General features: G+C 44.0%; 1 protein-coding gene and 1 long non-coding RNA gene across 2 annotated transcripts in view; one reads left to right on the top strand and one right to left on the bottom strand.

Moving 5' to 3' along the window:
• The window catches only part of LOC116973097 (hormonally up-regulated neu tumor-associated kinase homolog A-like), a 33,257-nt gene extending 12,694 nt beyond the window's left edge, over window positions 1–20,563 (top strand). Inside the window, exons 4-10 of the mRNA XM_033020793.1 lie at window positions 1,201–1,333; window positions 10,369–10,496; window positions 11,958–12,093; window positions 16,055–16,232; window positions 16,375–16,467; window positions 18,353–18,587; window positions 19,804–20,563. Coding sequence (XP_032876684.1) covers window positions 1,201–1,333; window positions 10,369–10,496; window positions 11,958–12,093; window positions 16,055–16,232; window positions 16,375–16,467; window positions 18,353–18,587; window positions 19,804–20,552 — 1,652 coding nt within the window. The 3' untranslated portion in view covers window positions 20,553–20,563. The remainder of the gene's footprint in view (window positions 1–1,200; window positions 1,334–10,368; window positions 10,497–11,957; window positions 12,094–16,054; window positions 16,233–16,374; window positions 16,468–18,352; window positions 18,588–19,803) is intronic.
• Window positions 1,950–12,885, bottom strand: LOC116973098. The gene is made up of 3 exons (XR_004411997.1): window positions 12,875–12,885; window positions 11,353–11,383; window positions 1,950–2,186 (listed from the first exon to the last, which is right to left on the bottom strand). It is a non-coding gene; the product is annotated as an uncharacterized LOC116973098 (long non-coding RNA).
• Window positions 20,564–23,213: the final 2,650 nt, after the last annotated feature.

Raw genomic sequence — 23,213 nt, 5'->3', positions numbered from 1 at the left:
GCTACTGGCCTTGCCGAGGCAGTGTGAGGTGTGGTGCTGGAATGCTGGAGTAACTTCACAGGTCAGGCAGCATCTCTGGAGAACATGGATAGGTGACGTTTCCGGTCGGGACCCTTCTTCAGATGACCCGCAGAGTTTAATTTAGTATAGAGATACAGCGTGGAAAGCAGCCCTTCAGTTGAGTGAGTCCATGCCGATCAACGATCACCCATACACTAGTTCTATGTAATTCCAGTTTTACATTCTACATACTAGGTACAATTAAGCTGTAAACCTGCACGTCCTTGGAAATTACTCCAGTTACTCCAAGACTTTGTGTCCTTTATGCGTATTAACCAGCAAATCTAGAAAATCTTTGGTTTCCATATAAGGATAATTCCTATTTGGGGTAAACACAAAAGCATGTGAGATTAACTCAATCAGTTAGATCTTCTCACTTTATAGAATAGGTTGTTAAGAGGATTTGTAGACACTGTCTACAATCATAAATTGGAAAGCAGGCACAATCCTTGTAATTTACAGCACGGCGGCTATCAAAAGCTGAAGACATCAGCAAAAAAAGCCAAATATTCAAGAGAAAAAGCTGGAAAGGGTACAGAGAAAATTTAAGAGGATGTTGCCAGGACTCGAGGGCCAGAGCTGCCGGGAGTGGTTGACCAGGCTAGGTTTTTATACCTTGGAGCACTGGAAGATGAGGGGTGATCTTTTAGTGGTGTACAAAATTGTGACAGTTATATTCGTACAGAGTGGAAACAGGCCCTTCGGCCCAACTTGAGAGGAATAGATCAGATGAATGCACAGGCTGTTTTGCCCAGAGTAGAGTGATCAAGAACCAGAGGATATAGGTTTAAGGTGAGGGGGGAAAGATTTAATAGGAGACCTGAGGGGTAACTTTTACATGCCAAGGGCAGTGGGTGTATGGAACGAGCTGCCGGAGGAGGTAGTTGAGGCAGGGACTATCACAACATTTAAGAAGCAAATAGACAGGTACATGGATAGGATGGATTTAGAGGGATAGGGGCCAAAACGCAGGCAGGTGGGACTAGTATATGTGGGACATGTTGGCCGGTGCCGGCAAGTTGGGCCGAAGCTGTATGACTAAGAGGGATTCAATCTGGCAGACATTAATAAATAAAACAGCTTTGAGTTCTTTGGTCTTTTATTTGATATTCGATTTTGTTGTATATTCCTTTGATGTAGATTTTGGATTAAGTAACATCCTGAAGAATGACAGCCAGGAGATGTTAAATACACAGTGCGGGAGTCCAGCCTATGCTGCCCCTGAACTCCTCGCCCACAAGAAATATGGTCCCAAGGTGGATGTCTGGTCAATGTAGGTACTGGGTTGCGTGGGAAATGAATCTGTCGCTTAGAAGAGGATAGCAACGTATATACTACTGTTTCCAATTGGTGCTATCTCACCGCCAAGAACAACACAATACTTCCTCCTATAAATATTACCTGATCTGCTATGTATTTCTACAATGTACACATGTTTTTTCCTGAATCTTTGTGCAGAAATGTTTGAGTTTATTTTTCTTTGAGTATTGCATGCTGAAGGCACAATACAGCAGTGTAGGTTGGTATATTTAGATTGGCTGAAATTTACAATATTTGTGCATTTGGTCTGTTGAGGTCTCTGGTGAATGGTGACTCTCCGATATTAATGGCGGTGCCAATAATTGTCAAGATGAAGAGATTCATAAATTCCTGAGTTCTCGGAGCAGAATCAGGCCATTCGCCTCATCAAGTCCACTCCGCCATTCAATTATGGCTGATCTATCGATCCCTCTGAACCCCATTCTCCTGCCGTCCCCCCCCCCATAATCCCTGACACCAGTGCCAATCAAGAATCTGTCAATCTCCGCTTTAAAAATATCCATTGACGACCTCCACAGCCGTCTGTGGCAATGAATTCCACAGATTCACCACCCTCTGACTAAAGAAATTTCTCCTCATCTCCTTTCTAAAGGTATGTCCTTTTATTCTGAGGCTATGGCATCTGGTCCTAGATTCTCTCACTAGTGGAAACGTCATCTCCATATCCACTATCCAGACCTTTCTCTATTCGGTAAGTTTCAATGAGGTTCCCCGTCATCCTTCTAAACTCCAGCAAATACAGGCCCAGTTCCTACAAACGCTCATCAGAGGTTAACCTGCTCATCACTGGGATCATTCTCGTAAACCTCCACTGGATTTGACCTCAGTTATTATAGTGGTCACAGATGATTAACCCTCACCTACGGTGGTCATTGCCTGATGCTTACAATCAAGATCAGATTCACCTGCCCTTCTTTCCAGGAATGAGTGGGTTAACCTATGATGAGCGTTTGTCGGCACTGGGAGAGTCTAGGACCAGAGGCCACAGCCTCAGAATAAATGGATGTAACTTTCGGAAGGAGTTGGGGAGGAATTTCTTTAGGCAGAGGGCGCTGAATCTGTGGAATTCATTGCTACTGAAGGTTGTGAAGGCCAAGTTAATGGATATTTTTAAGGCAGCGATAGATAGATTCTTGATTAGTATGGGTGTCATTCGTTATGGGGAGAAGGCAGGAGAATAGGGTTGAGAAGGAAAGATAGATCAGCCATGATTGAATGGCGGAGTAGACGTCTTGGGCCGAATGGCCTAATTCTGCTCCTATAACTTATGAACTTATGAACTTATGAGATGGATCCATCCTGCAATAACTGAATAAATTCAAAAGCTACAAATAAAAACCAGAAACACCCCACAGATCAGAGAGGCAGCTGAGTGCTTTCAGCACCTTCTGTTTTATTTCAGATTTTCAATATTCATTGCATTATGTTTGAGGATGTTATTGCAACTCTGCCAGCCTTGTTTAACAATGATTCCACCATCTGTGTTCCTTTTATTATTCAAGAGATTGTCAGTGTTTTACATAGCTCAGAAAGTGGGAAACGATCCCAAATAAATCTCAGCTTATGAGCGATATTTCCTTTGACCTATCCATCCTTCCCCCATCTTCTCTGCAAGTTCATTTAGTTCATACATGAAATGTGGAAACAGGCCCTTCGGCCCACTGAATCTACGCTGACCATCCATCACCCGTTCACACTAGTTCCATGTTATCCCACTTTCTCATCCCCCCCACTCCAAGGGCAATTTACAGAGGGCCAATTCACCTACAAACCTGCACAACCTTGGAATGTGAGAGGAAACTGGAGCACCCGGAAGAAACCCACACGGTCACAGGGAGAACTTGCAAACTCCACACAGTCAGCATCCGAGGTCAGGATCAAATCTAAGTCTCTGGTGCCATAAGGCAGTAGCTCTACCAGCGTACCACTGTTTCTTTCAATCCACGGAGAAAAAAGGAACTGCAGATGCCGGAATCTTGAACAAAACAGAACGTGCTGGAGTAACTCAGAGGGGCAAGCGGCATTGTGGAGGGAATGGATGGCAACATTTAGTGTCAAGACCCTTACTCAAACTTTTTCTTCCTCTCGAAGGGTCTCGACTCGAAACGTCAACCAATCCTTCTCTCCAGAGATGCTGCCTGTCCTGCTGAGTTACTCCAGCATTTAATGTCTATCTTCTTCCTCTTTCCCAGTTCTGTTAAATGATCTTCGACCTGAAACGTTAACTGTGTTTCTCTTTCCATTGATAGACACAAAAAGCTGGAGTAACTCAGCGGGACAGGCAGAATCTCTGGATAGAAGGAATGGGTGACGTTTCGGTCGAGACCCTTCTTGTTCTGAGGAAGGGTTTCGACCCGAAAAAGTCACCCATTCCTTCTCTCCGTAGATGCTGCCTGTTCCGCTGAGTTACTCCAGCTTTTCGTGTCTATCTTCGATTTAAACGAGCACCTGCAGTTCCTCCCTACACATTGCTTTCCATTGATGCTTCCTGAACCGCTGAGTATTTCCAGCAATTTCTGTTTTTATTTTAAATTCTGGAAACTTTGACGGTTCTGGCTGACATTATGTGAATTCTCTGGTACGTCTGAGGTCGCGGGGGAAATCTGATGGAAGTATATAAAATTATGAGGCATAGATGGGGTTGACACAACCAATTTCCCATGATGGAAAAATCAAATGCAAGAGGCTTTAGCTTTAAGGTGAGAGGGGCAAAATTTTAAAGTGGTGTGCAGGTCAACCTTTTTTTCCACAGAGGGTGCCTGGATCACACTGCGGGATTTGGTGATTGAAGCAGATACAATAGAGGCCTTTAAGAGACTTTTAGATCGCCAGATGTATATACAGGGAATGGAGGGACAGGGGTTATGTGCAGATACATAAGAGATGATCTTGGCATCATGTTCAGCACAGACATTGTGGGCCAAGGGGCCTGTTACCATGCACATTCTGTACCGCCGCCTTCGAAATGTATATTGCATACTGTTAGGTAATATATTTTAAAAAAAATAATATTAATATAAAATAGTTACCTTCTGGTTCCAGGTAATAGTGATATTTTATTTTAGCTTCGTTTAGTTTAGTTTAGAAAAACAGCGAGGAAACAGGCTCTTCGGCCCACTGAGTCCGCACCGACCAGCGATCCCCGCACATTAACACTATTTACACACATTAGGGACATTTTACATTTATAACAAGCCAATTAACCTGCAACCGCGTGCGTCTTTGAAGGATGAGAGGAAACCAAAGATCTCGGAGAAAACCCATGCAGGCCAAGGGGAGAACGTACAAACTCCGAACAGAACAGCACCCGTAGTCAGGATCGAACCCGGGTCTCTGTACACCGTAAGGCAGTAGAACTACCACTGCGCCACCGTGCCACCCTAAGCATCCTTCAAGAAGCAAAGATTCTTTGATTTATCTTTCTAAGCAAACCCACTCCAATAACTGAGCTTGCCGTAGCCAACTGTTCTTGGTTTTTTAAGACCAAAATGAATGGCATTGTTCATTTTACAAAGAATATGCTGATAGGGTTCATATTGATTTCCTTCAAATTTCCTGCTGTAACCAAGAGCTATGAATCATGTGGTGAAGGTTTAAAGGGTGGATAAGAGCTGATGTCTACAATGCTGTTGAATAAGATGAGACTTTAAGGATCATTAGTTTTAACTGGCCAGTCAACTGTTTTACCCCCTACAAAGCATGTCAAATTAATCATACTTTCTATTTGTAAAAGCATAGCCCCAAGGCTGCTAAACAGAAAAATGTTCCCTATAGAATGAAACTTGTTTGTTTCATTGTAAGATACAGCTTGGAAACAGACCCTTCGGCCCAAGCTGACCATCGATCAGCCGTTCACACTAGTTCCATGTTATCCTAATTTCACATTAGATCACACTGGGGGAAATTTCACAGGGGCCAATTAGCCTACAAACCTGCAAGTCTTTGAGATATGGAGGGAACTGGTCACACTGGGAACGTGAAAACTCCACACAGACAGCACCCAAGATCAGGATCGAACCACAATCTTTAGACTTTAGACTCCAGAGATACTGTGCGGAAAAGGCCCTTTGGCAACACGTCCAAGCCAACCAACGATCACTCCGTCTACTAGCCCCATCCAACATACTAGGGACAATTTACAATTTTTTACCAAAGACAATTAACCTACAAATTTATGTCTTTGGAGTGTGGGAGAAAGCCGGAACGCCCAGAGAAAACCCACGCGGTCACGGGTAGAACCTACAAACTCTGTACAGACAGCACCCGAAGTCAAGATAGAACCCAGGACTCTGGCGCTGTAAGACAGCAAATTTACTGCTGCGCCACCGTGCCGCCTGCTATGAGGATCAGCTCTACCAGTTGCGCCACTATGCCGCTAATGATATTCTAAGATTGCAATAAATGATTTCTTCCCATTTTAAACTGGTTAGACATAGACTGTGAGTAAATATTTTCTGATTCTTACAATATTTTATAATCCTGACTGCTGAAACATGCCATTGGCATTGTGGAATGCCTTAAAAATAATGTACCTTGATGTTTGCCATGGTCATAAAGAGCTTTTGGGATTAGACGAACAGTCCACCATTTTGATTTTCCGGCAACTGGTGGTCCGACACCTCCTTTAATCCAGAGAAAATTCCAAGAACGCACATGAAATCCCCCCTGGAAGTCCCTGTGAAAATGTGGCGCTGAGGCTGGGTGAGGTGGCCGAACTCATCGGGACTTCCACGGTTGAAATTGCCCCCTGCCGCCGGGGCTCTGGAACTTTGGCAGATCCGTTCCCACAGACGATTTCCGAGGCTGACTTAACGGGTTGGGACCTTGACCCACGGTGGCCAAGGCGGTCAGTTCCGGTATCGTTGGACTCCTCCCAGAGGCCGTAACCTCTGCTGGTCTGGCAAAACGGATAATCCAGAAACACTCTGGGACCAAGGGTGTTGAAAAATCAGTCGTGGACTTGTATCACACTTCAAAGGAGCGAAATCCTGCAGGATAAATTCCTGACTATATATTCATGATAACAAGTTTTTTTTCCCGCCAGTAATATTTACTGAGATATCAAACAGAAGTGACACATCATTTTTCAACCATTGGATGCGTCCAGATTTAGCACAACCCGCTCATGCCAGATGAAATTTCCCATCAAGAGTCGCTGCCTTACAGCGCCAGAGACCCGGGTGCGACCCTGACTACGGGCGCTGTCTCTACGGAGTTTGTACGTTCTCCCCGTGACCTGCTTTGGTTTTCCCCAGGCGCTCCTATTTTCTTCCACACTCCAAAGATGTACAGGTTTGTAGGTTAATTGGCATGGTAACATTGTAAATAGTCACTCGTGTGCGTAGGATAGTATTAGGTTGCGGGAATCGCTGGTCAGCGCGGACACAGTGGGCTAAAGGGTCTGATTCCTCGCTGCATCACTAAACTAAACTAGAAGTTGCCCACTAATCAAAAGTTAGGGGAAATCAAACACAACATGTCTGCATTCCCAAACATTTTGGAATAATGTCAGAGGCATTTTGGAATAACCCTGGCCCAATATGGAGAAGCACGACTTTTGTTTAGTTTAGAGATACTGCGAGAAAACAGGCCCTTAGGCCCACTGAATCCGCAATGACCAGCGATCCCTGCACACTAATACTATCCTACACACACGAGGGACAATTTCACATTGATACAAAGCCAATTAGCCTACATACCTGTACGCCTTTGGAGTGTGTGAGCAAACCAAAGATCTCTGAGAAAACCTACATGGTCACGGGGAGAACGTACAAACTCTGCACAGACAGCACCCATAGTCAGGATTGAGCCCAGGTCTCTAGTCTCCAAAAATATTATTTAACTTTTCCGTTTGAAGGATGATTATGGGGCATAACTTGCAGAAGAATTCCTGGATAAATGAAATATGCTGGTGTCTGCAGCTCTTCCATCAAAGTTATAGACGATGCACAAGGTGGTCTTGGTAGAAATCCATTGCTACCCTGTACACCAGCACTATCCTACACACTGAAGCCAATTAACCCACAACCCTGCACTTCCTTGGGAGTGTGGGAGGAAACCAGAGCACGCGGAGGAATCCCACGAGGTCACAGGGAGAACGTACAGACTCCGTACAGATAGTACCCAAGGTCAGGATTGAACCAGGTCTCTGGCGCTGTAAGGCAGCAATTAATTCTACCACTGTGCCACTGTGCCGCAAAGTTACTAAAATATACATTATTTTCTTTCTCTATTAGCATTTCCTATTGCTATTGCCATTCTTTTTCTCTTTCCAAGCAGTCCTTTGGGATTGATGTTCTCAGTTTTGTGGGCTGTAAAGTAACTAATTAGTAGAGATGATGCCTCACAGGGCCAGAGGCCCAGGCTCGATTCTGACCTTAGGTGTGGATTATGTGGAGTTTGCATGTTCTCCCTGTGACCATCCCAAAGCCGTGCGGGTTTGTATGATAGATAGCCTCTGTAAATTGTCCCTAGTGTGTATGGAGTGTGTAGAGAGCACTGGATCAACTAACTCTTTATTCCCACGCACAAACGAACTTCCTATACGATACTTAACCAACACCTCGGGTCCGATCCTTGTCTCTACTCGTCCAAGCCCTTCAGCCTCATGCGAATAGACATCTCCAGACAGTCAACACAGTCACAAGTGCATCTCCAGAAGATCGACCTCGATCCATGTGGTGTCCCCTCTTTTATACTGTATCGGACCCATGGCGGGAAATACATGGGGGGAGGGCAACCCCTACCAGCCATTCACAAATAAAGATCATATAATACATTTATTGACAGCTCCCTAACCCAATCACAAAATACCCCATTACATTGTTTCCACAGAAGGTTCTAGTTGGAAGCCAGTTCACCAAAGTAAAGAAACATTTCCCCAGGTAACATAAACAATTAGAGCAAGGCTCCATACTTGCTCTACATACTCCATACTCCATCACAGGATAACAGCACAAAGACTCTGCAACATAATTACCAATACTTTTACAACACCTCATTCTGTAACCAATCCCGGTCATGCATTTGCAACCCAGCTCAGCTCTTTCTGCAAAACCCTCATACATATTAACAATTGAAGGGACAACTGGACACCACCCTGTGCTGGACTTCCTCCCAGGGTTCAGATTCATGGCTTTGCAGTTTTTCACAGAAAGAGGACAAGCAGGCTTTGCAAATGCAGAGATCCTCCATTTTGTGACATTTATTTGGCCAATATTATCACAAAGACATGCAGGTTTGTAGGTTAATTGGCTTCGGTGAATTGTAAATTATCCCTGGTGTATAGGATAGTGCTGATGTACAGGGTGATCGATGGTCGACGCGGACTCGGTGAGCCGAAGGGCCTGTTCCTGCGCTGTATCTCTAAAGTCTAAAATAAAGAAGGATTCTGGCGAGTGAGTATTATCTCTCTTCTTCCTTGCCAATTGCACATTTCAGAGGGTTGCATCTGGAGTTGAAGTCACGCAGGAGAATCAGTTTGTCTCCCTTTGGGATGTGGACCTGTACTATTCCCAATGTCAGAGTAGACCCACATTCGCAATCCCCAGATGGGTTAACAATAAATATAGCCATCAATAAGATCCTCCTGTAGCTGTGGTAACCTTGCTCTCTACGTTATGGTGGTAGCGTTAGATTAAAGACTATGGGGGGGGGGGGGGGGGGGGGGTGACATATGAAACACAGGGATAGTGAGAAATATTGATTACTTTCTTTTTAACCTTCCCTAAATAGAATGTTTTTGTGAAATAGTTTAAAGAAATTTAAACTGCTTAAGTAATATCTGCTTTGTGATTACCTTGATATGAGTGAAATGCAGGTGGTCAAACCCAAATTAGTATTCAAATTCCCTCCTTATTCGACTAATCGTCACAAACACTATATCTCACTAACTTCATGTGAGTGTGGGAGTCCACAATATACTTCTGCTATGAAGGACAATTCTCTGTATGTATTGGGGAAATCATGTTTTTGAGAGGGTCAATGACATACAAGGGTTTTTTTCTATTGCCCCCCTGTCAAAAACCTATTTACTGCTACACAGTATTCTCCCAGGAAAGACCGCGACGATGTGAAAACAACACTCACCAGAAGATCCAATTTAAATAAAGCATCAAAGTTGATGAGCAGTGAGGGAGGAATGGGTTGTTGGTTGGGATAGGAACATCAGAGAACCAGCTGTACGTATACGTTATGTCAACCGGCACTTGTTCTTACCTCAGCTTCTGGGACCCTGCTTGTTTATGAGTTTGCTTTAATCTTCCCTTTCTATTTATTCAGTGTTCAGTCCATTCGCACACTATTTTATTTTCTATACTTCCAACTATACATCTTCTGCCCACATCACTTTTTACACTCATCCATCTATTTTGACATCACCACCTTTACAAGTCATCCTTTGTGTGCGTGTGTGTGCGTGTGTGTGTGTGTGTGTGTGTGTGTGTGTGTGTGTGTGTGCGTGTGTGTGTGTGAGAGTGTGTGTGTGTGTGTGCATGTGTGTCTGTCTGTGTCTATTTGTGTGTGTCTGCATATATGTGTGTGTGCGTGCATGCATGTGTGTGTGTGTATAAGTGTGTGGTGCATGCATGTGTTTGTGTTTATGTGTGTGTGGTGCATGCATGTGTGTATATGTGTCTGTGTATGTCTGTCTGCATTTATGTCTGTTTGTGAATATGTGTGCATGCGTGCATGCGTGTGTATGTGTGCCTGTGTGCGTATGTGCATGCATGTGTGTGTTTGTGAATACGTGTGTGTGCGTGCATGCGTGTGTGTGCATGTGTATGTGTGCGTGCGTGCATGCATTGTATGTGTGCACGCGCATGCATGCATGTGTGCGTCTGTGTCTTTTAGTCTGTCTTTTTTCTAATTTCTAACTCTGAGGCAGTTTAGATCATGTTTCTTTTGCTGATATTTTATTGTCAAGCAGAGCTGGATCCAGTGTTTCTGAATTCAATGTTTCTCACAGTCCCCATGGTTTTGTATTCACAGCGGGGTCAGTATGTTTGCAATGTTCACTGGCACATTACCATTCACCGTCGAGCCCTTCAACATCAAACAACTGCATCAGAAGATGGTAAATGGGGACATGAGTTCCATCCCATCAGAAATTTCCTCAGGTACCAGATATTTATTGAATTGAATTAATCGTTTGGAACATAAAGCAAGAAAGTCTCCACCCAAAACGTCACCCATCCGTGTTCTCCAGAGTTTCTGCCGGACAAGCTGAGTTACTACAGCACTTTGTGTCCTTCGGAGTATTGTTTGGTCACACTAGTATAGGAGAGATGTTGTTAAGCTGGAAAGAGTGCAGGGAGGATTTACGAGGGATGTTGCCATGACGAGGCCTTGAGCTATAGCGAGAGGTTGGTCAGGCTAGGACTTTCCATGTGCCTGTCCAAACAAGAGCGGAACTCGCTATCAAAACATGGAGGGGACGGGGGACACAATTTGTTGGTGGCCACGCGCGCATGCGCACACTCACACACACGCGCGAGGCTTCGAAGGCTCCATCCAGCGCTAAAAACTGAGATTTTTAAATTGGGATCACAAAAACTTGGGGGGGATGTCCCCCACCTCTCAAAACATGGGGGGGACGTGTCCCCTCTGGCCCCCCCCGGGTTTTCCGCCCCTGTGTCCAAAGTCCTCTTAAACACCACAATCGTATCTCTCTCCACCACACCGTGGCAATGTGTTCCTGACCCCCACAAACCTCTGTGTAAAAAAACTTGCCCTGCACATCTCCATTAAATCTCCATAGCTCACCTTATAGCTATGCCCTCTAGTGTTGGACATTTCCACCCTGGGAAAAAGGTTCTGACTGTCTACCTTACCTATGTCTCACATAATTCTATATACTTCCATCAAGTCTCCCGTTAACCTCCGATGTTCCAGATAGTCTTGGAAAACCATCCAAGACTATCCAACCACTCCCCGTAGCTGAAACCCTCAAATCTAGGCAGCTTTTTGGTAAACCTCCTCTGCACCCTCTCCAAAGCTTCAACATCTCTCCTATTGTAATGGGGTGACCAGAACTGCTTGCAATATTCCAAATGTGGCCTAACCAAAGTCCTGCATCATGAATTTCTGACGTACTCCATGCACCTAGCTATGAAGGCTAACATAACATATGTCTTCTTTACCTGCCTATCTACTTGTGCTTTCACCTCTAATGAGCTATGATCACCTCTGCTCAGTCCGCCTAAACCAACCTGATCTCCCGGTTGCTAAATACATTAACTCCCCCTCCCATTCCCACACTGGCCTTTCTGTCCTGGGCCTCCTCCACTGTCAGAGTGAGGCCCAGCGCAAATTTCGCTTGGGCAGCTTACACCACAGCGGTATGAACATTGACTTTTCTTACTTCAAGTAACCTTTGCTTTCCCTCTCTTTCCATCCCTCCTCCTCCCTAGCTGTCCAACCAGTCTGACTGTCCCCGATCAAATAAACCGAACATAGACATAAAGTGCTGGAGTAACGCAGCGGGTCAGAAAGCATCTCTGGAAAAAAGAAAGAGGTGACGTTTCGGGTCGAGACCCTTAAACTAAAGCCATGCTGATAAGAATATGTTTATTCCTCAGGGGCTGTGCACTTCATGCTTTCTTTACTCGAACCCGACCCAGCCAAGCGGCCCTCCGTCAGAGAAGCAATGGAGGAAAAATGGATAAATGAAGGGTTTGTTCGAAGACCACTGCACTCAGTTATCTACAAGAATAGGTACCTAACCAATAGTGAACTGCGGACAGATACAAAACTGTGGATAGACACAGTAATGGGCCCGTCCCACTTACGCGACTTTTTCGGCGACTGCCGGCATCCGTCATAGGTCGTTGCAGGTCGGTGAAAATTTTCAACGTTGAAAATTCAGCGCCGACCAGAAAGACGCTACGACTCTTTGGGCGACTGAGGAGACTACTCACGACCATGCAGGCGACACTCTGGCGACATGTCGCGGGGTGAAGCCTGTATGGTCGTGAGTAGTCGCCCAAAGAGTCGTACCTTGTTATGGTCGCCGCTGGATTTTCAACATGTTGAAAATTTTCGCCGACATATAACGACCTATGACGGGTGCCGGCAGTCGCCGAAAAAGTCACGTAAGTGGTACAGACCCATAAGAGTTTAGAAGGATGAGCGGGTACCTCATTAAAACTTACTGAATAGTGGAAGGCTTGGATAGAGTGGATGTGGAGAGGATATTTCCACCTGTGGGAGAATCTAGGACCAGAGGTGATAGCCTCAGAATAAAAGGACCTTTATTTTGGAAGGAGGAGGAATTTCTTTAGTGAGAGGATGGTAAATCTGTGCAATTCATTCACTGTGGAGGTCAAGTCAATTGATATTTTTAAGGCAGTGATAGATAGATTCGTGATTAGTACGGGTGTCAGAGATTATGGGGAGAAGGCAGGAGAATGGGGTTAGGAAGGAGAGGCACTCAATAAAACACTCTTAACTCTTGCCTCTCTGGAGAATATGGATAGGCGATGTTTCGGGCCGGGACCCTTCCTCAGACTGTGGACTTTAGTGTACTGTGGACATCTTTTCAGACTGTCAGGTAAACCTATTTGCATAAAACTTCACCCCAGTCAGTAGCATAAATGCATCATCATTGTTGAAAACGTTAGCGATGCAGTGGTGCTGGTTTCCAACGGGAACGGTGACGGACGCACCACACATCTCTGTCCTCCAGTTCCTGCGGACTTCCGCTGCTGGAAGTATAGGATTTTGGTGTGTGTGCTTTATCATCATTTACAACAATGCTATGTATGACAGTGATCGCAACTTCTACTGAAGTGTGAATGGCCGTTGGCTCGCTAGAAGCTCATCCGCCCTTTGACAGGTCTTGTTTGGGTCCTGCTGGGGGTCCACAGCCCCCTCCTCACCTGGCAAACCAGGTGGGGGAGACGGTTTAGTCGCCGACTATCCGATCGTGGAGCAGGTAGCACGGGATTAAGTGGTACCCGCAGCATAAAACAAGCCATAGAAAGGCAATTCTTGGAGCTTTGTGGAAGTTCACTGTCCAGTGAGATACATTTCAGAGGCAGTGTGCCACATACATTGCACATTTAACATTATCAAATAGGTATCAATTTTAAAATGTTGTGAAAGGAATGTTTCAGAATGTGTTAGAAATAAATTTATGTAGGGCGATGGTCGGATAATTTTCAAAGTGGTCCCAATCTCAACAGATGAAGGAAGTGGATAGATAAGTGGAAGAGGTCAAAAGTCAACCAAGCTCTCATGGAGTGTCGAAAGGAACTGCAGGTGCCAGTTTACATCAAAGATAGACATAAAATGCTGGAGTAACTCAGCGGTTCAGGCAGCATCTCTGGAGAAAAGGAACAGGTGACCTTTTTGGGTCGAGATCCTTCTTCTTCAGACCTCATTGAGTCAAGATCTCATTGAGTATCTTCAAGGAGTCATTTGGAAACTGCTGCTTCTATTTATCATTTTCTTATTCAGTTGAAGATTTCATTTCGATTTGTGTCTACAAGCATCAGGGAGGGACAATTCAATTATTGCTCTGTCAAGGAAGTTTAGTACAGGTACTCTCAAATAATTGTGTAGGACTTTGGCGAGGCAATCACTCCATGTTTGCAGGCAAAATGGCAGCTAATTATTTGGATTCATTCTGCCAAAAGCAAGTGGCTGCTGAATGTGAATATTAACTTTCAGTGATTTGTGTACAGATCCTCGAAACACCATTTTATCAATTTAACAAATACTCCCTCTTTCTATTTTTTCTGACCAAAGTAGATGCTCCCATATTCTTGGCCACATATCCCATCGATCATGCCCTTGCCCATCCACTTAGCCTGTTTTGATCTTCTTGCAGCCTCTCTACATTCTCCATCTCCCAATCCCCAATGCCACCTGCATATAATTCAGAAATGATTATACTGCATAACATAATATATAGAAATGTGCACCACAGAAACAGGCCCTCTGTCCCACAATGCATAATGGCAAGTTACACTAATCCCCTCTTGCCTGCATTATATCCACATCCTTTGATTCCCTGCATGTCCCTGTGCCCATCTAAAAGTCTCTTGAATGCTAATATTGTATCTGCCTCCACAACCACCCCTGGCAGCGTGTTCCAGGCACTCACCAGACTCTTTGTAAAAAACACTTGCCCCACCTAGAGTTGCTGCCTTACAGCAAAATGCAGCGCCGGAGAGCCGGGTTCGATCCCGACTACAGGCGCTGTCTGTACGGAGTTTGTACGTTCTCCACGTAACCTGCATGGGTTTTCTCAGAGATCTTCGGTTTCCCCCCACATTCCAAAGACGTACAGGTTTGTAGGTTAATTGGCTTGATAAATGTACAAATTGTCCAACTTCCAGCATAGTTCCTGGTGGACTCTTCAGAAGGTACAAGGTACAAGTTACGTCAAAGCTAAGGTTTCATCTTAACATAGAAATAAAAAAACATAGAAAAATAGGTGCAAGAGTAGGCCAGTCGGCCCTTCGAGCCAGCACCGCCATTCAATATGATCATGGCTGATCATCTAAAATCAGTACCCTGTTCCTGCCTTTTCCCCATATCCCTTGATTCAATTAGCCCTAAGAGCTAAATCTAACTCGCTTGAAAACATTGTGAATTGGCCTCCACTGCCTTCTGTGGCAGAGAATGCCACAGATTCGCAACTCTCTGGGTGAAGACGTTTTTCCTCATCTCAATCCTAAATGGCCTACCCCTTTTTCTTAAACTGTGACCCCCGGTTCTGGGCTCCCCCAACATTGGGAACATTTTTCCTGTATATAGCCTGTCCAATCCTTTAAGAATTTTATATGTTGAAATGTTTAATGGTGAAAAAGGTGCTCTCATCTGAAAAGGGTGGCACAGTGGCGCAGCAGTAGAGTTGCCACCTTACAGCGATAGATATTCGGCTTCAATCCCGACTAAGGGTGCTGTTTGTATGAAGTTTTATGTTCTCCAAGTGACCACGTGGGTTTTCTTCGGGTGCTCCGGTTTCCTCCTACAATCCAAAGATGTACAGGTTTGTAGGTTAATTGGCTTCAGTAAAGATTGTAAATTGTTTCTTCGTGTGTAGGATAGTGTTAATGTACGGGGCTAATGCTGGTCAGTGTGGAAATGTGGTGTTAATGCTGGTCAGTGTGGACTCGGTGGGCCGAAGTGCTTGTTTTCATGCTGTATCTCTATACTAAACTAAACTATGCCTTTTCCATCCTTGGGGGAGGGGGGGGGGGGGATATGTGAAATATTCTAAAGGGCTATTTCAAAGAGGGGTCTGGAGAGTTATCCCCAATTTTCTAGTCAATATTTATCCCTTAGCTTTTGTAAAAGTTTATGAAAGTCATTATGTGTATAGGTCTTTTCTTACTTGATGTTTTTTTTTTAACCTTTGGACTTACTTTGTCCCAGCAGAATATACAGTATTTTATATGTATCCAATTTCTATATTCCATTTTCCCAGAGGAAAACGGTTATGAATGTTATTTCCGCATTATAAATACGGCATTTTAATGACAGGCAAATTGGTCAGATTTTCTTTTTTCAATGTTTCAATAGTTTCAATGTTTAATTTTCTTTACCCGGCAACAGTGCAGGCATGCACACGGTTTCCTGTTTCTGATAATACTTGCCTTTGATACACAGGAACTGCATCTAATGATATGGTGGGAATAACGCGTATAATAACTTCTTTATTTTGTAGACTTCGTTCTGATGAACTGAACTCGGTGGTTTTGAACTTTATGACAGAGAAGAAAGGTTTCGGGTTGACGGAGATTGTTAACACATTAATCAACAACAGGCCATCTCCAAGCATGGCAACTTACTATTTATTAATGCAGAAATTGGCACGGTACCAAAAAGAAATTAAAAACAAGAAGGTACTTCATATTAGTTCTTCGATATTTTATGGCTCTTTCCAAAATTTTAATTATATATTATTAAAAGACAGTATTTGATTATTTTTTCCGCCCCAATCTGGTTATAATTTTTTTTAACCATATTGTTTGGTTTATCACCCAGAAAATTGAGCCAAGTGAATGGAACTTATCATCTGAGGGTCTGCAAATTCACCAAGTAGAAAACAACTCCCTTAATAAAAGACCAATACAGCAGGTACTTCATCATTAACTACCTTCTAAATCGATAGGAGGTTCAGTGTCCTGATCTATGCAGTGTCATTACAACTTTTCTATAGATCAATTTTAATTCCTGGGCTTGCTTCGGACAGCAGGTGTGAGGTAGAACTTCATCGACTACACTGAATACCAAATAGTGAAAGGCCTGGATGGAGTGCATGTGGAGAGGATGTTTCCACTAGTGGCTGAGTCTAGGACTAGAGGTCATAGCCTCAGAATAAAAGGACATACCTTTAGAAAGATGAGGAGGAATTTCTTTAGTCAGAGGGTGGTGGAACTGTGGAATTCATTGTCACAGTCAACTGTGGAGGCCAAGTCAATGGGATATTTTTCAGGTGGAAATTGACTGATTCTTGATTAGTATGGGTGTCAGGGGTTATGAGGTTAAGGCAGGAGAATGGGGTTGAGAGGGAAAGATAGATCTGCCATAATTGAATGGTGGAGTAGATCTGATGGGCCAAATGGCCTAATTCTGCTCCGATCGCTTCTGAACATTATTCCAAAAGTGAGTGATATATTGACTCAATGTTTTTTAAATCTCTTCATCTGACCCATCAGGTAAGAATAAAGTCAGGAATGTTTAATTGGCCTATGTAGCAGGAACAGAACAATGACAATTTTACTTGCTGCAGATTTACAGGCTCATTAATGGAATAACTCAACGCATAAATATACAATAAACAATACAAAAACAAATTAATAACCAGAAACATTTGGTAACCAGACCATAATAATATAAAATCAAAGTATGTTGCGTAAGCAAATCAAAGTCCATAGTCGATCAAAGATAGACACAAAGTGCTGGAGTAACTCAGCGGGTCAGGCAGCATCTCTGGAGAAAATGGAAATGTGACAACTTGGGTCAGGACCCTTCTTCAGACCCATTCAGATCAGATAATACTAGACGTAAAAACAATCAAGTCAAACTCAAGTACAATAGATAGAGCGAAGGGGAAGATATATAGAGTGCAGAATATCATTCTCAGCATTGTGGTGCATCAATTCCATGGACAAAGTCCAATATCCGCAATGAAGTAGAGATGAATTGGATAATATTGTTCAGGAGGACCATTCAGAAGCCTGATAACAGAGGGGAGAAAGCTTTTCCTGAGACTGGTGGTGCGTTTTTCAATCTTCTGACCCTTCTGCTGGATGGGAGCAGGGAGAAGAAGGAATGACCAGAGTGCAAGAAGAGTTTGTTTAGGATGCCTTTCAAAGGTAGTGTGAAGTGCAGATGGAGTCAATGGTGGGAACTCTGGTCTGTGTGATGGACTGGGCTAGATCTACAACTTTGCAATTTATTGCAGTTTTGGGCAGAGCTGTTCCCAAACCAAGTTGCGATGCCACCCGACAGTATGCTTTCTATGGTGCATCTGTAGAAGTTTGTTATTTCCAATAAGAACATTTAGTATAAGAACATAAGTAAGCAACCCAGTGTATCAATATTGATTTCTCTAACCTCAAGTAACCCTTCCACCCCCTCTTGCTCCGTTCCTCCCCCACTCGTCATTGTACCAGTTTCAAAGGCGTCTTGTTGAGTCTCATTGTCTGTAACTCCTTTTCACCTAGCTCACGCCTGTTTCCTTTATCACCGTTACTTTTTTGCTTATCTTTCATTCATTTGTTCTATATCTCTCAATATCATCGTCTATATCTCTCGTTTCCCCTTCCCTGACTCTCAGTCTGAAGAAGGGTCTCGACCCGAAGCGTCATCTATCCCTTTTCTCCAGAGATGCTGCCTGACCCACTGAGTTACTCCTGCTTTTTGTGTCTATCTGGTTCAAACCAACATATGCAGTTCCTTCCTACACTAGAATATTTAGATTATTGCCTGACAAAAATGTCTCTTTGGTAATTCATAGAGAGAAAATGAAACAGCAAAACAAAGCAAAGAGATGGAGGGAAGAATTCCAGATGAAAACCTACCGTCTGAATCCCAGAAAAGTAGGAAAACGACTGAACAATGTTTTCAGGAGGATCAGAGGACCATGGAGACAAGCAAGAGGCAGTGGATGCACAGCCCCACACCAAAAGACAGTATTAAAGAAGAGGAGATTGCAATTTCTTTAGAAAAACCTGTCAACTGTTTCCCAGAAGGTAACTCAGTATGTGTAGGAAGGAACTGCAGATGCTGGTTTACACTGAAGATAGACACAAAGTGCTGGAGTAAATCAGCGGGACAGGCAGCATCTCTGGAGAGAAGGATTGGGTGACATTTTGGATTGAGACCCTTCTTCAGACTGAGTCTCTCTGCCTCCCTCTCCCCTGACTCTCAGTCTGAAGAAGGAACTCGACCCGAAACCTCACCCACTCCTTCTATCCAGAGATGCTGCCTGTCCCGCTGAGTTACTCCAGCATTTTGTGTCTATCTTCAGATAATTCAGTATTCTTATTTGAATGAGTATTTTGTTTCTCATCAACATTTTTAATAACATTTGAGTTAGAGATGTACGAACAATCCAAAGATGTTGAAAATTGAAGGCAGGCGGAATGCAGCTAAATATTATCCCCTGGTAGGAATGACAGGAGTCTCACCTCTCTCACTCCCTCTTCTCCCCTCTCCGATCGGGCAAAAGGAATTGAAGTGTGAAAACGCACATCTCCAAATTCAAGGATAGGTTCTTCCCAATTGTTAACAGGCAACTGAACCATCCTACCAACATGGGATTAGTGTAGATTTAGTGTAAATGGATGCTTGAGTGGACTAAGTGGGCTGAAAGGCTTGATGCTGTGCTGTGTGACTCTCTGACTCGAATTGTGATAAGGTGCCCACTGCTCCACCGCCGTAGGCTGCGTGCGGTCCACGTGTGTTCGGCCTCTTGGAGCAGCTCCTGGTCCCAGCCGAGCCCCAGGCTGTTCTGGGGCCTCTAGCGGCCCACTCCCCGTCGAGGGCGTGCACTCCCTCACGCAGCCGGTCTGCTTCCCGGCCCTCGGGGGGCGGGTTCCCATGGATCCTTGATCCGCAGCGGGTGAGCTGGGCCTTCCAGGCGGGTTCCTGTCCACGGCGTGGGTCTTCCATCCATGGCGGGCGAGTCCGCGGCGAGTGAGCTGGACATTCCGGGCAGTTTCCAATCTGCAACGGGGGTCCACTGCCGCGGCGGGCATGTCGGGCCTACCGGCCAAGTCTCTGGTCTCCGGTGGGCGAGCTGGACCTTCCGGGCAGGTCCTCGTTCTACGGGCCACGTCTCCCCGGGATACTCCCACCTTGCGCGCTGCTCATCGGGATGTGTGTTGCTCAGCTGCTGATTAACCTCTCTACATTGATTCAGTTGACTACTATCTAAGTACAAAAATTATGTTGTGTCATTTGCAGTTTCTAAATTTGCAAACAGGGAACTCGTGCATTTGGGTCTTCCTTCGTCTAGAAATGCATCCGACCTGGATGGCTCAGATTGTCAGCATAAACCAGAGGCCACCCAATGGACAGTTGCTGCAAAGAGACAAGACCAGAAGGAACATATACAAGAGACTCGTTTGCAACCAATAGGTCCACAGGAGGTTGAAAGGAATCACAAATCACCAATAGGCAGCCCTGATAAAGCTACGCCCAGACTTTTGTTGGATACCAAAGGATATTTCAAAAGTCCACCAGCCCATCATGAAACCAAGTTTAAAGACCTTCTTCAAGCTATCGAAGACCAATCAGCACCAGCACATTGGAGGTGTCACGAGAAAGATGAGAACAATTTTGCGGTGATTAAAACTCCTCAGCTTTCCCAATTGCCAAAACTCAATCATGGCATTTTCAAAGATCCCTTTGGCAACAAAACCAGCTGGGTCCCGTCACCTTGCCACAGGACAAATAGATCCTCACCTTTCTTGGTCAATGGCGCCAGGCAGCCACTATTCACACCTTCGCGCCAGCAGGCCTTGGTGGCCAAGAGCTTGCGTCAGTCAAAGGAGAAAACAAAAACCTCTCTTTCCAACAACCTGTTCAGAAGGAACTGCATTCAGCTCAAAGCGCCACGCAAACGCACAGACTTAAATCTACTAGTTCTGCCATCAGCGTTTCAGTCAAAGTCAGACAAAAAAGGTGAAATTATAAAGCTGGACTTTGTGTGATACAATAGACAATAGACAATAGGTGCAGGAGTAGGCCATTCGGCCCTTCGAGCCAGCACCGCCATTCAATGTGATCATGGCTGATCATCCACAATCAGTACCCCGATACAGGAAGATAAATAGGTGGGGAAGATTTCCATCATTGGCTAATAGTAATAAAATCATAAATGTTCGCAAGTTCATAAGATTTAGGAGCAGAATTAGGCCATTCGGTCCATCAAGTCTGCTCACGGCATTTCTATCTCTCAATCCCACCCCTCTTTTCCTCTTCCACCCTCCTCCCCCGTCCCCTTCCACCTACATCCATTTTAGAAATACTGACCATAACTCTGCTTTCTGGTACTTATGAAAAATTGATAAAGATGTGCTAGTAATTAAGATGCTACATGAAGGAAATATTAATTTAAATGTCATAAGACACTACCTAATAAAAGTAAATTTGGTGCAACTCTCTGCAGGTGGATCTACATCGGACTATTGGGAGTCTGAAAAGATCAAATAAAATGAATTAAAGCACAACTAAACTAAACTAAAGAGAGGACTATCCATCCCTGTGTGCATGCTCTGCCCTGTTATTCATCGATTATGGCTTTTTTCCACCTCAGTGTCATATTCCTTCACTATATCATTTGATTCCCTTAATATCCAGACATATATCAATCTCTGTTTGAATGAACACTACTGAGCTACCACAAACATCTGGGGTTGAAAGCTCCAAAGCCCTTTGAGTGAAGAACATTGGAAAGACACAAAGTGCTGGAATAACTCAGCCAGTCAGGCAGCATCCCTGGAGAACATGGACAGGTAACATTCCAGCCTTTCCTTGGTAAACCTGCATCTGCAGTTCCTTGCACAACATTTTTCTTATCTAGGTCCCAAACAGCCTTGTAGACAGAGACAAGATGTCACGTATTCCACCAGGCGATGGCAGAACACGCTGACTATTATTTATCCTCAAACAGTGCCCCTTGGCATGAGACTCCTCAGTTTGGGGAACTACCCTTCCCTGCATTTAGCCTGAGAAGCCTTTAAGAATGTTGTAAGTAATAATAATAATAATAAATTTTATTTAATGGGCGCCTTTCAGACATCTCAAGGACACCTTACATAGTGTTGATAAAATATCCTTTCACTCTTTAAAACTCTAGAGACTATGTTCATAAATTCATAAGTGATAGGAGTAGAATTAGGCCATTCGGCCCATCAAGTCTACTCCACCTGATCTATCTTTCCATCTTATCCCCATTCTCCTCCTCATAACCTCTGACACCTGTACTAATCAATCTCTATCAATGTATCAACTAATCAATGTTATCTATCTCTGCCTTAAAAATATTCATTGACTTGGCCTCCACAGCCTTCTGTTTAATCCCAGCCTACTCAACCCAGGAAATGTGCCATTCCTGGAACCAAGTGAATCTTCACTGCATAACCTCAACCTGGGCAGCTTTTAATTGCAAGCCTTCTTGTTGAGTAACCAAAAACCATTTACTCATGGGACCTATTCCAATTAATCTCAGTAAAAGCCCGTATCCTTGGACTTTACAGCCCAATATCACCCATGAGATATTTTTGGTACTGATATATTTCCCCCACTAAGTCATGATGTAAAGTGCAGTAGATATCAGACCAATACATTGCTAGTTTGCATTTTAAATGTCAACTATTCAGGCGGAACAGTGGTGCAACGATTGACCTGCTGCCTCACAGCGCCAGAGACCTGGGTTCGATCCTGGCTACAGGTGCTTGTCTGTACGGAGTTTGTACGTATTCCTTGTGACCGCGTGGGTTTTCTCACAAGGTTTCCCCCCACACTCCAAAGACGTACAGGTTTACAGGCTAATTGGCTTTGGTAAAATTGTAAATTGTCCTTAGTGTGTAGGATTTATTTGGAATCCGAGGGGTAACATTTTCACACAAAGGGTGATGGGTGTATGGAACAAGCTGCCAGAGGAGGTAGATGAAGCTGGGACTATCCCATCATTTAAAGAAACAGTTACATGGATAGGACAGGTGTGGGGGGATATGGGCCAAGCGCAGGCAAGTGGGACTGGTGAGTTGGGACATTGTTGGCCAGTGTGGGCAAGTTGGGCCGAAGGGCCTGTTTCCACACTGTATCACTATGACTCTCTCTATGACTCTATGATAGTGTTAGTGTATGGGGTGATCGCTGGTCGGCACAGACACACTGGGCCGAAGGGCCTGTTTCTGTCCTGTATCTTTAAAGTCTCATGATGTTATACGATATAAACTCACAAATGACAGAGGTACCATTAAAAGAACATAATCTTGCATTAGTTGAGAGACTGATAGAGATTAGAAAAATAATTGTGCAAGAAAGGCTTACCATACAGAGAAATATTTTTATGTTAAGGTCATTAGATTGGACTATTAGATTACTGCTCGACTGTGACATGACTATTATTATACTTAAGAACTTTTTGTAGTCATGAATATTTACTATCGTCTATATTCTGCTATGATTTAATCACTCAACAGGGTGCCAAAGAAACATACCTATTTTTGGCCTTTTACAAGTATAATAAATATAGCTTTTTTAATAAATCAATCAGTGTATATTTTAGCTAAATGAATTATTTGTTCTGCAATCTGTAAACAGTGTTAAACGTATTCTGCAATACTGAGTAGAGTTTTTATGTA

The sequence above is a fragment of the Amblyraja radiata genome, chromosome 5 (assembly GCF_010909765.2).
Source record: "Amblyraja radiata isolate CabotCenter1 chromosome 5, sAmbRad1.1.pri, whole genome shotgun sequence".
Lineage (NCBI taxonomy): Eukaryota > Metazoa > Chordata > Chondrichthyes > Rajiformes > Rajidae > Amblyraja > Amblyraja radiata.
This window is presented reverse-complemented; position numbering and strand designations above follow the sequence as displayed.